Below are 17,422 nucleotides of genomic sequence, written 5' to 3'. Positions count from 1 at the left end.
CCAGGATTGCATTTCTCTGCTAGCTTGACCTGAGGCGTGGTCTCGTGAGCCAAGGAAATGAGGGTTAGGTGCCCATGAGAGGTTTGCTCTGTAATCACAAGAGCATGTGTTGAGATGGAGGCGCCATCAGTTTGGGTCCTGAGTGTCTGTGATGATGAGAGTTTCTTTTCCACCTTAGGAAGGATGAGTAGAATAAGTAGGGCATTGCTGCTTTAAAGCACTGAGATTTCAGAATCCTTTTTGCCACAGCATAACCTAGTCTATCTTGCCTGACACGTAGGCCCTAGACTGTCCTCCAGTTTAGAAAAATGGCATTGTCTATGTCTTCCAGCTCGTAGACAGAGCCTGATGGCAGAGGTGGAAGTGGGGTGGGGAGAGCCAATTTCTTTTTTTTAAACTATAGTTGACTTACAATATTGTGTTAGTTTCAGGTATACAGCTTCAGATTCTTTTCTATTATAGGTTATTACAAAGTATTGAATATAGTTCCCTGTGCTATACAGTAAATTCTTTTTTTTTTTTTTTTAATTTATGTATTTATTTATTTATTTTTGGCTGTGTTGGGTCTTTGTTGCTGTGTGAGGGCTTTCTCCAGTTGTGGCGAGCGGGGGCCACTCTTCATCACGGTGCGCGGGCCTCTCACTGTCGCGGCCTCTCCCGTTGCGGAGCACAGGCTCCAGACACACAGGCTCAGTAGCTGTGGCTCACGGGCCCAGTTGCTCCGCGGCATGTGGGATCCTCCCAGACCAGGGCTCGAACCCATGTCCCCTGCATTGGCAGGCAGACTCTCAACCACTGCGCCACCAGGGAAGCCCAGTAAATTCTTGTTTATTTATTTTATATATAGTAGTGAGTATCTGTTAATCCCATACTCCTGATTTATCCCTCCCACTCCCCTTTCCCCTTTGGTAGCCCTAAGTTTGTTTTCTATGTCTGTGAGTCTGTTTCTGTTTTGTAAATAAGCTGATCGGTATTATTTTTTTAGATTCCACATATAAGTGATATCATATAGTATTTGTCTTTCTCTGTGTGGCTTACTTCACTTAGTGTGATAATCTCCAGGTCCATCCATGTTGCTACAAATGACAACATTTCATTCTTTTTTATGGCTAAGCAACATTCCTTTGTATATATACAACACATCTTCTTTATGATGGACATTTAGGTTGCTTCCATGTCTTGGCTATTGTGAATAGTGAGAGCCAATTTCTTAAAAACAGACTCAATAAGCCTGGCCTTATCTTCTGTCAATATTTTTCTCCCGAGAAACTTGGGAGAGGGAGGATGTGACTAGATAATTGTTCAGAGTACTGGCATCCTATCATCTCTCTCTATAGATAGAATGTGGATGATATATAGATAGAATTTGCATAATCTAGCCTCCCTTCTAAAAGATGTATAGCCAGGCTTAGTTCAGATAGATCTGGATTTAAATCTTGTCTGTGCTTACCTACTGGGCCTGGCGCTTTATCCCTCTAAGTCTCTGGGGTTTTTAATATCTAAAATGGGCCAATAATAATATCTGACGCATCGTCTTATGATGAGGATTTGGTGGGAGAATTTGTGTGAAAAGTAGAAGAGCTGACACGTGGTAAGCCTCCAGTGAGGTTTGCTGTGTAGACGGCTTACCCAGAGGGTGAGGGGTGAAGAAATGAATGGTCAGGAGCAGGTTCTGGAGCTGGTTGTGAGCTACAGGGTGACCAGGAGACCGCAGAGTTTTAAAGATGGGGAGAATCTTAGGGATCATCAGCAGTTTGCAAGCACTTTTCAATAGCAGAACCCTTTCTTCCAACAAAATCACGGACAGAAAGTCAAGAGATGAAGGTCATCAGTGAGGACCTGCTCTTGGTGAAGCAGGAGCACAGGTCTCAGAACCCCCAGCCACCTCCTGTCCTGCCCCCACTTTACATCTTAGTAACCTGGGCCCACGGAGGGGCAGTGAGCTGCTCAAGGTCTGATACATGTCTATTCTAATAGAGTCAAAACCTGGAAATAGGTCTTCTGACAAGCAGCCTAGAAAATCAGGCCCCGAATCTACTTTATTGACTTAGGACTGGAGCCGAGATCTAGTAGGGGGTGGTCCCATTTACAGTATGCGGCTCACTGGCCCTGCCGTTGCCTCTTCAGCACTAAGCATGCGTGAGGGCAGGTGCAGTGGGACCTTCAGCCACCAGCAAACCCTACAGGAAATAAGATCTTCCAAAGCAAGGCATCTATCTCCACCGACAGCTTCCCCTCCCTGCACCCACCCAGTGGCCTGTGAGCACCCCTGTTCAGACTTACTTCAAAGTGGTACTTCAGGAAATTGTAGGGTTTCCGGAAGTACTTCTCATCATCTCCATAGTAGAGACGCTCACAGGTGGAGTCGTACCGAAGCTCTCTCCATTCCCCGTTGTATACGGTCTCACACTGGCCCCCATAATACCTGACATCGTATACGCTCTGAGCTTCTTTCTGGGTCAGGAAATTATACCTAAATTGAAAAGGCAAGCAGCTTCTGGGAGAGAGCATTGGAAGAGCAGAGATAGCACAAAATATCCTCTGGACCATGATGTAGCTGGTGGGCTGAGCAGCATTGCTCAAACTGTGTTCTGTGGAATCCTAGATTTCCTTGAAGTACCTTAAGGGCCACTTTGGGCAACAATGGGAGACTGAGTGGACTGGGCTTGGGCCCCCAGGTTCCCTTAGACCAGATCAGCCAGACAACTCCATTCAGCATCTATAACAGTGCTCCCACATGGGAGGCACCTCTAAATATTTGTTGAGTAAATTGAAGAAGAATATGCATGATTATCAAGAGTCCAAGCACAGGAACCAGACAGTCTGGACCCGTTTCCTATCTCTGCCACATCTAGCTGTGTGACCTTGGGCAGATCATTTAACCTCTCTGTGCCTCAGTTTAATCATTTGTAAAAAGCAGCTAATACTACTGCCCTCACAGAGTTAAACAATGAGTTAAAACAAGTAATGGAATCATAAGAGTACTTAGCATATATGAAGTGTTAAATAAATGTCACTGTTGTTTTTGTTAGTATGATTTCAGAAAAGGTTTTGCTGCTAAAAAATAGGTTTGAAATATTGGGTGTAGTTCACAGTGCTAAGCTGAGGATCTAATCCTCAGAAAGGCCATAGCGTGGAGGAGGCACAGTGTGGAGGTCAGGGAGATGCCTGCTTAATTTCCAGCTCTGTCATTTACTAGCTGTGTGACTTTGGACACATTCTAGAAACTTCCTGAAGCTCATTTTCCTCATTTGAAGAACAGACATAGTAAAACTACCTCTCCTGGTTTTTGTGAAGTCTAAATGAGAGTATCAGAGTAAAACAGAAGTACAGTTGATAGTAATACTTCTTTTCCCCTAGCCCAATACCTTTCCAGAAATATTTCCCATACTTCCCTCTCTGGGGTATTTCAAATCTATCTGCCCAAGTTCTCTGTTTTAGGTCATGGATGGTTTAACCATATTTAGGTAAAAATCATGTGAAACAGGTGGAAGTCTGCTTTAATTTCATACAAAGAGAAAGTTAACTGAACAAAATCATTGAAAGTTGGCTAAGAGTTATAAGACCTAACAATCTAAGCCTCATATGTTGTGGATAATAAAGTGATTGCTTGTCTTTGCCTCTCAAACTCCTACTCAGCCTTTAAGACCCGACTCAAATGTTGCGTCCTCTGTATTGCCTTCTTTGATTATCCTGCACAGACAATTGTCCTTCCTCTGTTCCCATGGCATTCAGTGATCGCCTCTGGTATAGCATTTGTCATGTTCATTTATGTCCTCTGTGAAAGGGCACAAAGGCAGATGAGCAGGGGAAAAACTGTGAATAAAACCTACTTCAAAGGAATAAATGGAGAATTGTAGAGCACCTGGCATAGAGTAGAAATTCAATGTAAGTTCACTTCCTTCTTCTCTTCCTTTCTCCATCTCTTTCTTCACATTAGTGGAAGTGATGTAATAATAGCTATGATGAATTGAATACACACTATACCAGACATTTAGCATACATTAACTTTCAACCTCATGACAATTTTGCAAACGCAAAAACTGAAGCTCAGAAAAATTAAGTAACTTGCCTATAGTCATAGCTGGATTTTTTCCTAGATTTTTTTTGACACTACAATCTGGGTTCTTAGTCTTTACCCTGCAGTTTCTATCTTTCCCCCTGTGGAACATGTTTCTGCCTGTAGCTGATAAATACAGGCCCTCTAATGGGCCAAAGAAAAACTCTAAAGAACAATAAGCCCTAAGATTGTAATGTAACCTCTAACTGTAAGTAAAGCCTATGTATATTTTAAAAATGTGATTGCAGAAGCCCCAGTGAAAATAAAGAGAGACATTCTACTTTTCGGAATTTAGAAATATTCACACACGGGTACAAAATTATGTATGTAAGAATGTTCATTGCAGCACTGTCTATAAGAGAAAAATGGAAAACAATCTAATTATCTTTCAATAGGAGGTAGTTAAATAAATTATATAGTTATACTATAGGAGAATTGGGAAATTTTATTTTATGTTTCACAAAGGGCCAGATAGTAAATACTTTAGGCCTTGTAGGCTACGTAGGTTTCTGTTGCAACTACTGAACTCTTCCACTGTAGGGCAGAAGCTGTGTTTCAATAAAACTTTATTTAAAAATAGACGGCAGGCTGAATTTGGTGTTCAGGCCATAGTCTGCTGACCCCTGTTGAGGAACACTATACTGCCTAGAAAAAGACAATAGAAGATATGGGAGGAAAATCTTCAAAATATATTATTAAGTGAAAAAAACAAGTTATGGACAATATGTACAGTCTGACCACATTTATGTAAAATACACTTATGTCTATAATGCACAATACACCTGATAGGCATACCTTCCATACAGTGTATGTTGTCAATGCATTTTTACATGATTGTGAAATCAGGTAACAGGGGTCAGCTCTAGGGAGGGAAGAGAGAGAGGGTGAGTGGGTGGGACCAGGTGAGGGATAGTGAAGGAAGAATTTCAGTTTTTACCTCAAATAGGCATTACTTCTGTAACAATAAATAAAAATTAAAAACTGGGAAATGCCTAAATTAGAAAAAATAAGATACCAGGAAAGGCCTCTGAGATCTTGAGATGAATGAAAAAACCCCCATAATGTCAGCTGCTGGGGATGGAGGTGGGCCCATTCTACTGGTTTCAGTGTTAGGTGTGGCAAAGCACACGAATCAGCAAGTACATTTGAACTCTCCTGATTGAATCATATGAGAGCAGGGTCATGGTCTGTGATATTTTTGTCAATAACGAGGGAATTGTTTTTCAAGTCAAAACCTCAATATTTCATGCTTGTACTCTGTTTATCCCACAGTCACTTTCAAAATCAACAAGAATCCCCTTTTATTGGTGTTAGAGGCTGAAATATGTTCTTCCAATATTTGTATGTTGAAGTCCTGACTCCCAAAACCTCAGAATTTGACTGTGTTTTGGTGATAGGATGCTTAAAGAGGTAACTAAGTTAAAATGAAGTTATTAGGGAGGGCCCTAATCCAGTAGGACTGGTATCCTTCTAAGAAGAGGAAGTTAGGACACAGCCATGTACAGTGGGAAGAGCATGTGACCACAAAGGGAGAAGACAGCCATTCACAAGCCAAGGAGAGAGACCTCAGAAAAAGCAATCCTGCTGAGACCCGCATCTGAGACTTCTAGCCTCCTGAGAAAATAAATTTCTATTGCTTAAGCCACCTAGTTTGTGGTACTTTGTTATGGCAGTCCAAGAAAACTAATATTATTGGTCTAAAAGAAACAGGAATTTGATCATCTCTTCATACGTGTGTGTCTACATGCATTTACATGCATTTCTGTCCTATCTTGTAGGTGGGCTGTGATCTGAAGGTAATTAAACCACAGTGAATGAGAGCTGCATTTCACAGCACCCACACCTGACCCAGAGTGGGCTGCCATGTGGCTGGGTCACTGTGTGATGAGTACTGTCTCTCTCTGTTTCCTCATCTGTAAAGGGCCAGCTGGTCATATTGATTTGTTTCACTGCAATCAATACTCAGTGAGAGGCTGTTCTGGGGAAAGCTCTGACATATGGGCTGAGGAGATGAAAAAGATGAATCAGAGCAGCCTCAGCCCTCAAAGAGTTTATACTCAAGTTAGGGAACAAGGCCCAAAGCAAAGTGTCAGGGAACTAACAATACCATGTGTCACTATGAGTGTGGCCCTGTGCTGGATGCTGGAGAAGCAGAAGATGACGAGGACCCCTTAGCCTGGGGAACAGATGTCTCTGCCCTGTTGGATAAGTCCTGGGAGAGTAGGGCACACAGGGATGCTGGGAACAGTAGGAGGGGACTAAGCCAGCCTAGACAGTGTTGAGAGGAGGGGAGGGGGTGTCAAAAAGACCAGCTAGAGGAGGTGATGCCTAGGTGTCTTAGCTGGGCTGTCATAGCAAAGTACCATACCCAATATAATATCCAAGTCTGGATGACTCAAAGAATAGACATTTATATTCTCTCAGTTCTGGAGGCTAGAAGTCTAAGAGAAAGGTGCCATCAGGGTTGGTTTCTGGTGAGGCCTCTCTTCCTGGGTTGCAGATGGCCACCTTCTCGCCATAGCCTCACATGGCCCCTTCTCCGTGCACATGGTGAGAGATGAGAGAGAGCTCTCTGGTGTCTCTTCCTCTTCTTATAAGGACACCAGTCCTATTGGATTAGGGCCCCACCCTTATGAGCTCATTTGACCTTAATTACCTTTGTAAAGGCCCTATCTCTAAATACAATCATATTGGGGGTTAGGGCTTCAACATACAAGTTTTAGGGGGAGACAATTCAGGGCACAACACTAGGTAAAAAGTTAACCAGTTAGGAATACAGGGAAGGACATTCCAGAAAGAAGGAACTAACTGTATGAAGTCAGAAGAAAAGAGTATGATGTGTGCAAGGGACTAAACATGAACATAAGGTGCAAAATGAAGTAAAGTTAGAATCGAGGCTGATTGGATCTCAACAGATAAAGAAACCGGCCTGAGAGGTATAAGCAAGCAATGGCAAAGTGAAGATTCAAGCCCCACCCCATCTCACCCTAAAGCCTTGGTTATATCAGCAACCACAGTGCAAAGCAGAGTAAGAACAGTGCTACTGGAAAGTGCACTTGGGCCAGAGAAGTGCTGTCTTTTGGGGATATTGGAAGCCTTCATGGAAGGTGTAACTTCTTAAAAGGGCCTTGGAAATGGAATTGGGGCAAGAGGAATGAGCAGTAGAGTGGGAAAGGGTGAAAGGAGGACACTTGGGCAGAGACATAAAGGGGAAAATATGAGCTATGTCCTGTAAAATTCATATGTTGAAACTCTAACCCCTCATGTGGTGGTATTTGGAGGGAGACCTTTGGGAGGCGCTTAGGTCATGAGAGGGGAGCCCTCATGAATGGCATCAGTGCTCTTATCAAGGAGACCCCACAGAGCTCCCTAGCCCCTTCCACCATGTGAGGGCACAACGAGAAGTCTGCGGCCTGAAAGAACACCCTCACCTGACCAGGCTAACACCCTGATCTCAGACTACCAGCCTCAGATCTGTCAGAAATACATTTGTGTTGTTGATAAACCCCCCAGTGTGTGGTATTTTGTTACAGCAGCCCAGATGGACTAAGACACTTAGAGGGTTGGTGAGGACGGCCTCGCAGGATACACTCCAGGGAGATTCCCCGCAAAGACCCTCTTCTTTCCCTGAAACTAATACTCGTGATTGGAGAGAAATCATGCCCTGCCCCCCACAGCCAGCCAGCAGCGACTCACCCTGAGGTCACCCTCTCTGATCCTGGAATCGGGTCATACTGGCTGCAGTCATCTTCCAAGACCCTGACGTCTTCACAGTTGTCCTCATCAGAGCCATCCAGGCAGTCCTTGTCTCCATTACACACCAGGTGGCGTTTCAGGCAGCGACCTGAGGAGAGGCCGTGGATGCTTCTAGAGTGTCCGGGACTCCTCCCCCTCCCTCACGACCTGCATCCATAGTCACCAAGTCCGTTCCACCTCTGAAATAGCCCTTCGATCTTCCCAGTCCTGTTCCATCCTCCTTCCATCCTCACTGCCTCTGCCCTCCCTCCAGCCTCCATGTCTCTCACCTGTAGCCCCCCATCTCAGACCCTGCCCCAGGCTTGCTCTTTCTAATTCAGTCTCCACATTGCAGCCCCAGGGATCTTTCTAAAATTCCAGTCTGGCCATGTCATCCCTTGCTCTGCATCCTTGAGGACTTCCCCATTCCTCTGCTTCCAAATGTCACTGTCTGGCCCCCGGTAACCTACCTGGCCCATCCCCTGCCTCTCTTCCCAAAGCACTTACTCTGGGCTGATTGTGAGTCCCTAAATCTCTGTGTTTTTGCACATTCTGTCTCCTAGCAAACTCTTTTTCATTTGCTAAGTCTCAGCTCAAGTACCATTTTGAATCCTGCCCTGACTGCCCAAAGCAGATTTAGGCACCCCCTGCCAGAGTCCGTACATTGGACCCTGTACATACACCCATTACACTGGCTATCACAGGACGTTGTCATTGATTCCTTATAGGTCTGTCTCCCAAAGACACTAGGGGTACTCTGAGATCAGGCACAAGAACTTTTCACCTCTGCATCACCAGCAGGTAGCACACTGTCTGGCCTTCATATGCACCCAATCAGCATTTACTCAATGAATGGATGGATGAGTGAATTGTACCTTTTCCAAATCAACGGGTGTTCCAATAAAGTTGCCTCAAATTTACTCGGGCTGCTGACTTGGCTTAAAATTCAGCTTCCTGGGTCCCATCCCAAACCCCAGAACAGCAACTTCTAGGGGAAGGGCTCAGGAGCCTGCATTCTGACAAGCTCCCGGAGAACTGTTTTGTGTATTAAGTTTGACAGGCACAGCTGTTATCCTTCTGAGATGCTACTCACCTGTCTCCTTACACTGGAAATCCTGTCCACACTGTGCTTGCTTCACACAAACTGTGGGACTGTGACAGCTGGCTTGGTCCCAGACAGTCCCACTGCAGATGGTTCCCCCGAACTTGTTTGGCTGCAGGAGGCTCCGGTATCTGTACTAAATCAGATTTGGAACCAGACGCATTCATTGTCTATCAATCAACTGAAATTGGTGCAGGCAGGTCTCAGCTTAACATAAGGAATGACTGTCTAATGATTGAGAGCTGCCTGCAAAGCTGTCTTTTGTGGGGATGAGTGATCATAAATGGCGGTGTTCAACCAGAGGTGGCACTGTCACCAGCTGGAATATTGAGTAGGGCCTCCAAGCATCAAATGAGAGGTTTGGACTAGTTATTTCTAGGGTCTTCCTACTTGCTAGGAAGGACCTCTGTCTCCCCCTTCTGAAGCCAGTTTGTACCTATTCATCTTTCAAGACTCACGGTTTACCTCCTCGGGAACAAACTTCCCAAACTAAGTAATATATTCTCAGTTCCCTATGTACCCTCTCTCCTAGCACTTGTCATATAAGGTTGTGATTGATTGTCCACTTCTTTCTTTACCTTTCTCACTAGTTTAGGAACAATTTGCACATAGGGTTAGGGTCAGCAAAGGGAGAGCCACGTCTTATTTGGCTTCATATACTTGGCACTTGATCTATGGTCAGTTACGTGGTAGTCACCTTTAAAAAGAGGTTTATCACTTTTCCTTTGAAGAATTTCTTCTGGTCCTGGCATTTCCTCTTTCCTTGTGGCATGTCTCATATGGTTCAGGTGGGGGTGACGTCACCCCCTCAGTCACAGGACGTGTGGATGTGAACGAGGCAGGGCAACCAGAGTACCAATCATCTGCCAAGTTGCAATGATTGGTTCATGACTCAACCTTATGGCAATCAAAGTCCTCTCTGGGAAGTTTCTTTCAGAACTATTGGAAAAGATAGTTTCTTTTTAGCTGAAGTTGCTGGGAATTGTGGGTATCAAGTGGCCATCTTGCCTACTATAGAAAGAGCCCATCCAACAAGTAGAGAGACAAAAAGAGCTCTGAAGACATCATCTGAGGCCCTGTGTCCAGCTCTGACTGCAGATGAATAAATACTTATTGAAGGAAGGAGAGAAAATAAAAATAGATACCAGTCTTGGGCTCAATGTTTTTATGACACTGTCTTCTCTAGGGTGTACAGTGTTAGATACTAGTCGTATCAGGAAGAAGCTGAACAGTAAGATATTCCAAGAAATTGAAGTTCCATCCCTGTCTTTAAGAAGCTTAGAGATGGTTGAGGAGATAAAAAATATAACAAAACATGCTGTATGAAGAGCTTCACACAGAGTGTCAATCAGCACCATACTTTCTGCCGTCTCTTAGCCCACAGGCCCTAGCTTCAAAACTGTGAATAAGTAAATAGGAAGGCAATGATTTGAGAAGTAAGAGAATTGAGTTCCTGACCCGAATCTATTTATTACTTGCTGTGTAAAGTTATCAGTGCCTGGCACTTTCTGCCTCAGTTTCCAAATCTATAAAATGAGGTGGCTGACTTAGTTAACCTCACTAATCACAATTACTAATGATTCCTTCACCTGTGTCCTATAGTTGAACGAGCACAGGGATGAGATTAGACCAACTTAGGTCCAAATCCTGGATTCACTTGCCAACTGCCCATGAGCAAGTCACTTATCTTTTCTGAGCGACCATTGTCTAGTATGTAAAATGGGTGTGATGGCACCTTACCTCGAAAGGGTTTTGTGAGAACTAAGCGAGAGAAGGTCTGAGGACACACCTAGCCCTGTGCCTGGCATATCATTGGTGCTCAATAAATGGAAGTGGTTTCCACATCATTATCATTATCAATGCAGCCTTTTCCAGATGCTTCCAGGGGTGAGTGTGAAGCAGTGAGGCTTCCCCTCCCTTTCCTCTTGCCCACTTCTGCCTACTTAACTGCTCCTTAGCAAAGAGGCAGAGGTAGCAAAAAGAAGTGAGGATCCGACCTGCCCATTTGCCTTCCCTGATTTTCAGTTAATAACAACAATAAAAGATTTGTAAACTAGGTGAGAAGAGATTATAATTAGCGGTCAATATGGGAATAGGAGGATATTTTCATTTTCTACCCACGCTGTTGCCCCACAATGCAGTAAATAAAAGAGAGCTCATCATACAAATGTATAGCCAATTCTCTTTCTCAACCTTGAAAACATTCATCAGTTATAAGACGTGAAGTTACCATCATGGTGATGATGGTGATGGTAGCTACCAGTTATTGAGTGCTTACTATTGCCCAAACCCTTTACATTCTTTATGTCAGTTAATCCTCACAAGTCTAAGGGGTTAAGTACTATTAATGATCTCATTTTAAGCTGGGTTAGAATTTCAGTTCTGCCACTTACGGTATATGTGTCACTGGGTAAATTACTTAACGTCTCTGACCCTCAGTTTTCTCATCTGTAAGATGAGAGAGATTAGGGTGTTCTGAAGATTAGTGATAACACAGGTAAAGACATCAGCATTCTGCCCGGTTCTGGTATGCGCTTAGTAATAATAGTTTATCAACATCGGCTTCATCCTCGTAGCCAGCTGTTGGGCTACTCTGGAAGGATTATGACTGAGTGGGAATTGGATTAGGTGACCTCTAATATCACTTACTACTCTCCATATAGCTCCGGGAGAGGCAGGAGAGGCATATAGCTCAGGTTCACGGGCATTTTGGAATCAGACTGACCAAGTTTTAAATCGAGGCTCTGCCGCCTTCTTACTGGGCAAACTAAGCAAAGGGATTGAGTGGTGTCTGTCACCTACTGTTGGCTGTGAAAATCAAATAAGAAGATGATTTATTTAAAGCATTAGCACACAGTCCTTGGTATACAGAAATTATTTAATAATGGCGACTATATATTGTCATTATCGTCCTTCCTGTGGTTTCTGTACTTGGAATGATGGTGCAGACATGAGGTTCATTCCCACCCGCTCCTTATTTTCTAGGTTGTTATCAAATAATGAAGACATTGTGTTGCAGAAAGGTTGGTAAGGATACTTCCCTAGGGCCTTCTCCGTGCCATTGCCCGTGGTTGGTATCATTAAGACATAATTTTCTTTTCTAGCTAGTAGAAAATGTTTCTTTCCAGAAATGCACGTCCTTGATTGGGTGATTTTGAGAGGAAGAAAAATATTAATAGAAAGAAACTCAGATGGTCTTTCAGTTAAAAAATTAACAGCATTTAATTATTTTAAGGATTACTTTAAAGACGCATGTCTTTTTGAGTCCCTAAGAAAGTAATAAATGTTGATTTAAACTGTAAGTCATTCACCTGTGCTATCTGCCATCTAAACTGCAGCACAAGAGAAAAATATAGCTTTAGGATGTTGTTTAAATGTATAATAGGTTGACTAAAGGCCATGCAAAGAAGTTAAGTCCTAATCCTTGAAAGTTGTAAATGTTATCTTATTTGGAAAAAGGATCTTTGCAGACACCATTAATTTGGAGAAATTACTCTGGATTATCCAGAAGGACCCTAAATGCCATCACAGTGTCCTTCCAAGAGGAAAGCAGAGGGAGATTTCACATAGACACATAAAGGAGACACACAGAAGGGAAGGGGTGATGCAGACAGGAGCAGAGATTGGAGCAAGGCAGCCACCAAAAGCTGGAAGGAGCAAAGAACGGCTTCTCCCCTAGAGCTTCCAGAGAGAGCCTGGCCCTGCTGACGCCTTGATTGCAGACTTCTGGTCTCCAGAACTCTGAGAGAATACATTTCTGTTGTTCTGAGCCAACCAGTTTTTGGCATTTGTTACAGCAGGCTCAGAAAACTAATCCAGGATGTCAAAGCAGAATGAGAGTTGGGGGCCAGATATTTTTAAACTGGGACATCTAAGATTCTTTGGCATATCCTAGAGATGGGAGAGGCAAAATCATACATTTTAGCCTTCAAAGTTGAATAAACTAGCTCCAAATGGTGTTTCTGCCAGTGTCATCAAAACTTCACAGGGCACTTTTGCATCTAACTGAGGAGGGGTTCTGGAGGCAGGAGGACTGTCAGTAAGCTCTGCAAGAGTATCACTCAGGTGAGAGAAGAGCAGGGCTTGATTCAAGGCAGTGGGAGTGGGGCTGGAGAGGAGGGCACAGATAGGAAGTATAGGAACAGCTCACATTTATTGAACACTTACTTTGTGCCAGATGCCATGAAAAGCACTTTGCATGCATTACTCATTTAACGCTCTCAGTAACTCTATGGTGTAAGTACTGTCTCTACTTCCATTTATAGATTAGGAATCAGAGGCACAGAGAAGGTAAAAATTATGTCCAAAGTAACACAGCAAATAAGGTGCAAGCCAGAATCTAAGCTGCAGAGTCAAAGCTAAAAAACAGGCTTGACAGCAATAGGCTAACAGACAAGGTTCGGGCAGTGGTGTACCATGTCTGGGCTGCACCCACCCTGGGTGCATCCAGTGAAGGCATATGTCGTCTGCAGAGATTTTAAAATACTAGGAAAACAGAATAGAAGTTAGTCTTCTTTCTATTACCCCCATGAGCCAGTGATTCTGAACAAAGACAGAATTGTAATACTCCTCCCTGACAGAGCCAAGTGCTCTCAACGTCCCCCTTATGCCACTGAGTTTAGCGATCATCTTGGACCAGTTAAAACCACTTAGATGGGCAAGATAGATACACATCTGTTCATTGGGCAAGTCAGCCTTTTCAGTGCATGAAAGTGAAATCCTCAGGAACACCCTGTGTGACATGCTTTGGTTTATCTCAGTTCCTCATAGGTCATGGACAGCTTGGCGTTTTGTTCCTAAGCCATTGGTCCCTCCAGATGACCCTCATTAGAAGGTAATACATAGGCCAGGACCCAGAGAGGCCAGTGGGGATCAGTGTGCCCATGTCCGGAGGGCCACTTTTCTAAGTGGCATCTAAGCCATAACATAACACATCTTTTGCAGCCTCATCCAAACGCCTTACAAACAAAATCAGAAGAGGCAGAAATAAGTTCCACCAGCCACGTGCGTATGGCTTCTGAATACCCTTTTCTCCCCAGACCTCTAGATTTATAGACGTGACTGCTTATCTCCATTTGAATGCCTAGTACACAATTTAAATGTTTAATGCTCCAAAATTGGTCATAAATGTCTCACCTTTTTCTCCTGGCATGGAAAGCAATCTGTCCACTCTCCCCAGTTGCCCAGCTGGCAGGAAACAGCTGTGGGAGTAGAACTCTGAACAGCCCGACTGACTCTCCTGAAGAGAGAAGAGACCCCTTGCTTCAATTTTTAAATTTTTTATCATGATCATTTTAATTTTTGTAATTATAAATTCAAAAAGGTCTTTTAACATGACAGTATCTTAATAATATGAAAACAGGTGCTGAATTTTTCTCCAGCTTTATTGAGGCATAATTGACAACAATCGTATGGTATATTTAGGATGACCAACGTGATGGTTTGACATACATATACATTGTGACATGATTATCACAACCAAGGGAAACACATCCATCACCTCCCATAGTTGCCTTTTTTTTTTAATTTCTTTTTTTTTTTTGGTGTGGTAAAAACACTTCAGATCTACTCTCCTAGCAAATTCCAAGTGTACAGTACACTATTACTAACTATAGTCACTATGCTGTGCATTAGAACCCCAGAACTTTTTCAGCTTATGACAGAAAATTTATATCCTATGACCAACCTTTACCCATGTTCCCGACCCTGCAAGCCCCTTGTAACCACTATTCTACTCTCTGGCTTTATGAGTTAGACTTTTTTTAGATTCCACATATAAGTGAGAACATGCAGTATTGTCTTTTTCTGTCTGGCTTATTTCACTTAGCATAATGTCCTCCAGGTTCATTAATGTTGTCACAGATGGAAGGATTTTCTTCTTTTTTTATGGCTGAACAGATGCTTAATTTTTTAATTTATAAAGGTTACCCCTTGATTTGGGCATCTGGGTACCTGTAGCTGTAGAACATGAAGCAATATCACAATGTATATTCCCTTAGCCTTAAAGTTATCTGGGAGTGGGAGTGGGGATGGAGCAGGGAAAGGAGAAGAATGTCCATAAATGCAGTTATTCTTACTTGGAACACTGGGCTGTAAGGGTACTTCTAATACTAGAATGATTCTATCTTCCTTCTTAAGAATTGCATGTGCTGTTTTTAAAACAAAAGTTATGTGGCCTAATGCTCTTTTCTTCCCCAATATTTTATTGTGGTAAAATACATGTAACATAAAATTTACATTTTACCATAACCATTTTGAAGCTTACAGTTCAGTGGCATTAAGTACATTCATATTGTTGTGCAACCATCACCAGTTTCCATCTCCAGAACTCTTTTCCTTTCCCTGCATCAATTTTGAGATGTAAAATTTAAGCAACAACAACAAAAGAGTTGTGCACGTTTTCCCTCCGATCATTTCCAGTTTTAAGAAATGAAGAATAAAAATTTATTGTGCCTCTACTGTATGCAGGGATGGTGCTGTAGTACTTCAGAACTCATGCTAATTATGCTGTGAACTGCTCCACGTGATGAATGATGCCCCCTATGCTGAAACCCCAAACAGGAAGCTCTAGGATCATCAGGAAAGTGATGTTCACCTTTACCACTGGTTCTCAGACTTTGGTCCCAGGAACATTTTATACTCTAACATACTATGGAGGACTCTGAAGAGCTTTTGTTTAATGGGACTGGGTCGATCGATAGTCACAGAATCCAAACATCAAAACTGATAAATTTTGAAATATTTATTTATCCATTTAAAATTACAATAAAACCGTTACATGTTACCATATATGTTTATTTAAAAATCCATTTCCAAGAAACATAATTATTGAAAAGAGTGTTACTGTTTTATGTTTTTGCAAATCTCTTTTGTTGTCTGGTTTAGTAGAAAGCAGCTAGATTCTCATTTCTGCTTCTTCATTCAATATGTTGCTTTATGTTGCTTTGGTTGAAATCTATGAAGAAACTCCAGCCTCATACAGTTATGTAGTTGAAAAAAATTATGTAGTTGAGGAGTGTTTTAATAGTCTTCTCAGATAATTGTGGATGTTCTTTGATGCTACACCAAATCTTGAAAAGCAGTCATTTCTTAAATGTTAGTTGCACTTGGAACCTGAAAACCTATCAATGAATTTTTTGTACTCTGTTACATTAAAACCCATTGATCTATGTATCCTTTAACTGTATCTGGTACCCATACATGATTTTTATAACATCAGACATTGGAAATTTAGAAAACAATGGTACTCTGAGTGTACATATCTTAAAAATAGTCACACATTTCACTGTAACATATTAATAAGTCAAATTTATTAATATTAACAGTGATCTCAAGCTCATGGTAGTGAATATGTTTTCCAAAATTTTAATTTTCGTTTGAAAGCCCAAATTTTGTCATTGGTAACAAATAGTGCCGTTTGTTTTCCTGGAAGTAATAGGTCCTCTGCTCATTTTTGAGACAATGTCTGCCAAGTATCTTAGCCTGAATAACCATAGTTTGTTTGTTTGGCAGTTATTCTGTCAAGTAAAAACAGTGTTCCAGGAAAAAGGCATCAACACTGACTCACAACTCAAACAATTGTTTTTTCTCAAGAAAAAACATGTACTGTACCCTCATACTTAGGTACAGTACAAGTTCTTTATGCATCTTTTCCATTTTCCCACAAATAATATTTAAGTAACATGTATTCAAAGATTGGGTTTTAATAAAATTAACAATTTTAACTATTTTTTAGGACTTTTCTAAGTGAAACAATTTCTTTCCTGTGAGTTTGATGTCAATGCCTTGATTTGCATCAAGGCCACAGTAGTTTTAGCCACCATTACTTTTTTTTTTCTTTTTAATTTTTGAATTTTATTTAATTTATTTTTTTATACAGCAGATTCTTATTAGTCATCCATTTTATACCCATCAGTGTATACATGTCAATCCCAATCTCCCAATTCATCACACGTCCACCCCCCACCCCCTGCCGCTTTCCCCCCTTGGTGTCCATACGATTGTTCTCTACATCTGTGTCTCTATTTCTGCCCTGCAAACCAGTTCATCTGTGCCATTTTCTAGGTTCCACATATATGCATTAATATATGATATTTGTTTTTCTCTTTCTGACTTACTTCACTCTGTATGACAGTCTCTAGATCCATCCACGTCTCAACAAATGACCCAATTTCGTTCCTTTTTATGGCTGAGTAATATTCCACTGTATACATGTACCACATCTTCTTTATCCATTCGTCTGTCGATGGGCATTTAGGTTGCTTCCATGACGTGGCTATTGTAAATAGTGCTGCAATGAACATTGGGGTGCATGTTTCTTTTTGAATTATGGTTTTTTCTGGGTATATGCCCAGTAGTGGGATTGCTGGGTCATATGGTAATTCAATTTTAATTTTTTAAGGAACCTCCATACTGTTCTCCATAGTGGCTGTATCAATTTACATTCCCACCAACAGTGCAAGAGGGTTCCCTTTTCTCCACACCCTCTCCAGCATTTGTTGTTTGTAGATTTTCTGATGATGCCC

General features: G+C 42.1%; 1 protein-coding gene across 1 annotated transcript in view; it reads right to left on the bottom strand.

Moving 5' to 3' along the window:
- Positions 1-17,422, bottom strand: part of C8A (complement C8 alpha chain) — a 65,204-nt gene that overhangs the window by 32,712 nt on the left and 15,070 nt on the right. The window contains exons 2-5 of the mRNA XM_068539974.1: positions 14,034-14,136; positions 8,889-9,033; positions 7,757-7,904; positions 2,284-2,473 (exon numbers count right to left, since the gene is read on the bottom strand). Of these exons, the coding sequence (XP_068396075.1) occupies positions 2,284-2,473; positions 7,757-7,904; positions 8,889-9,033; positions 14,034-14,136 (586 nt within the window). The remainder of the gene's footprint in view (positions 1-2,283; positions 2,474-7,756; positions 7,905-8,888; positions 9,034-14,033; positions 14,137-17,422) is intronic.

Source organism: Eschrichtius robustus, chromosome 3 (genome assembly GCF_028021215.1).
Source record: "Eschrichtius robustus isolate mEscRob2 chromosome 3, mEscRob2.pri, whole genome shotgun sequence".
In the NCBI taxonomy this organism is placed as follows: domain Eukaryota; kingdom Metazoa; phylum Chordata; class Mammalia; order Artiodactyla; family Eschrichtiidae; genus Eschrichtius; species Eschrichtius robustus.
The sequence above is the reverse complement of the archived record's forward strand: the minus strand, read 5'-3'. Positions and strand labels throughout refer to the sequence as shown.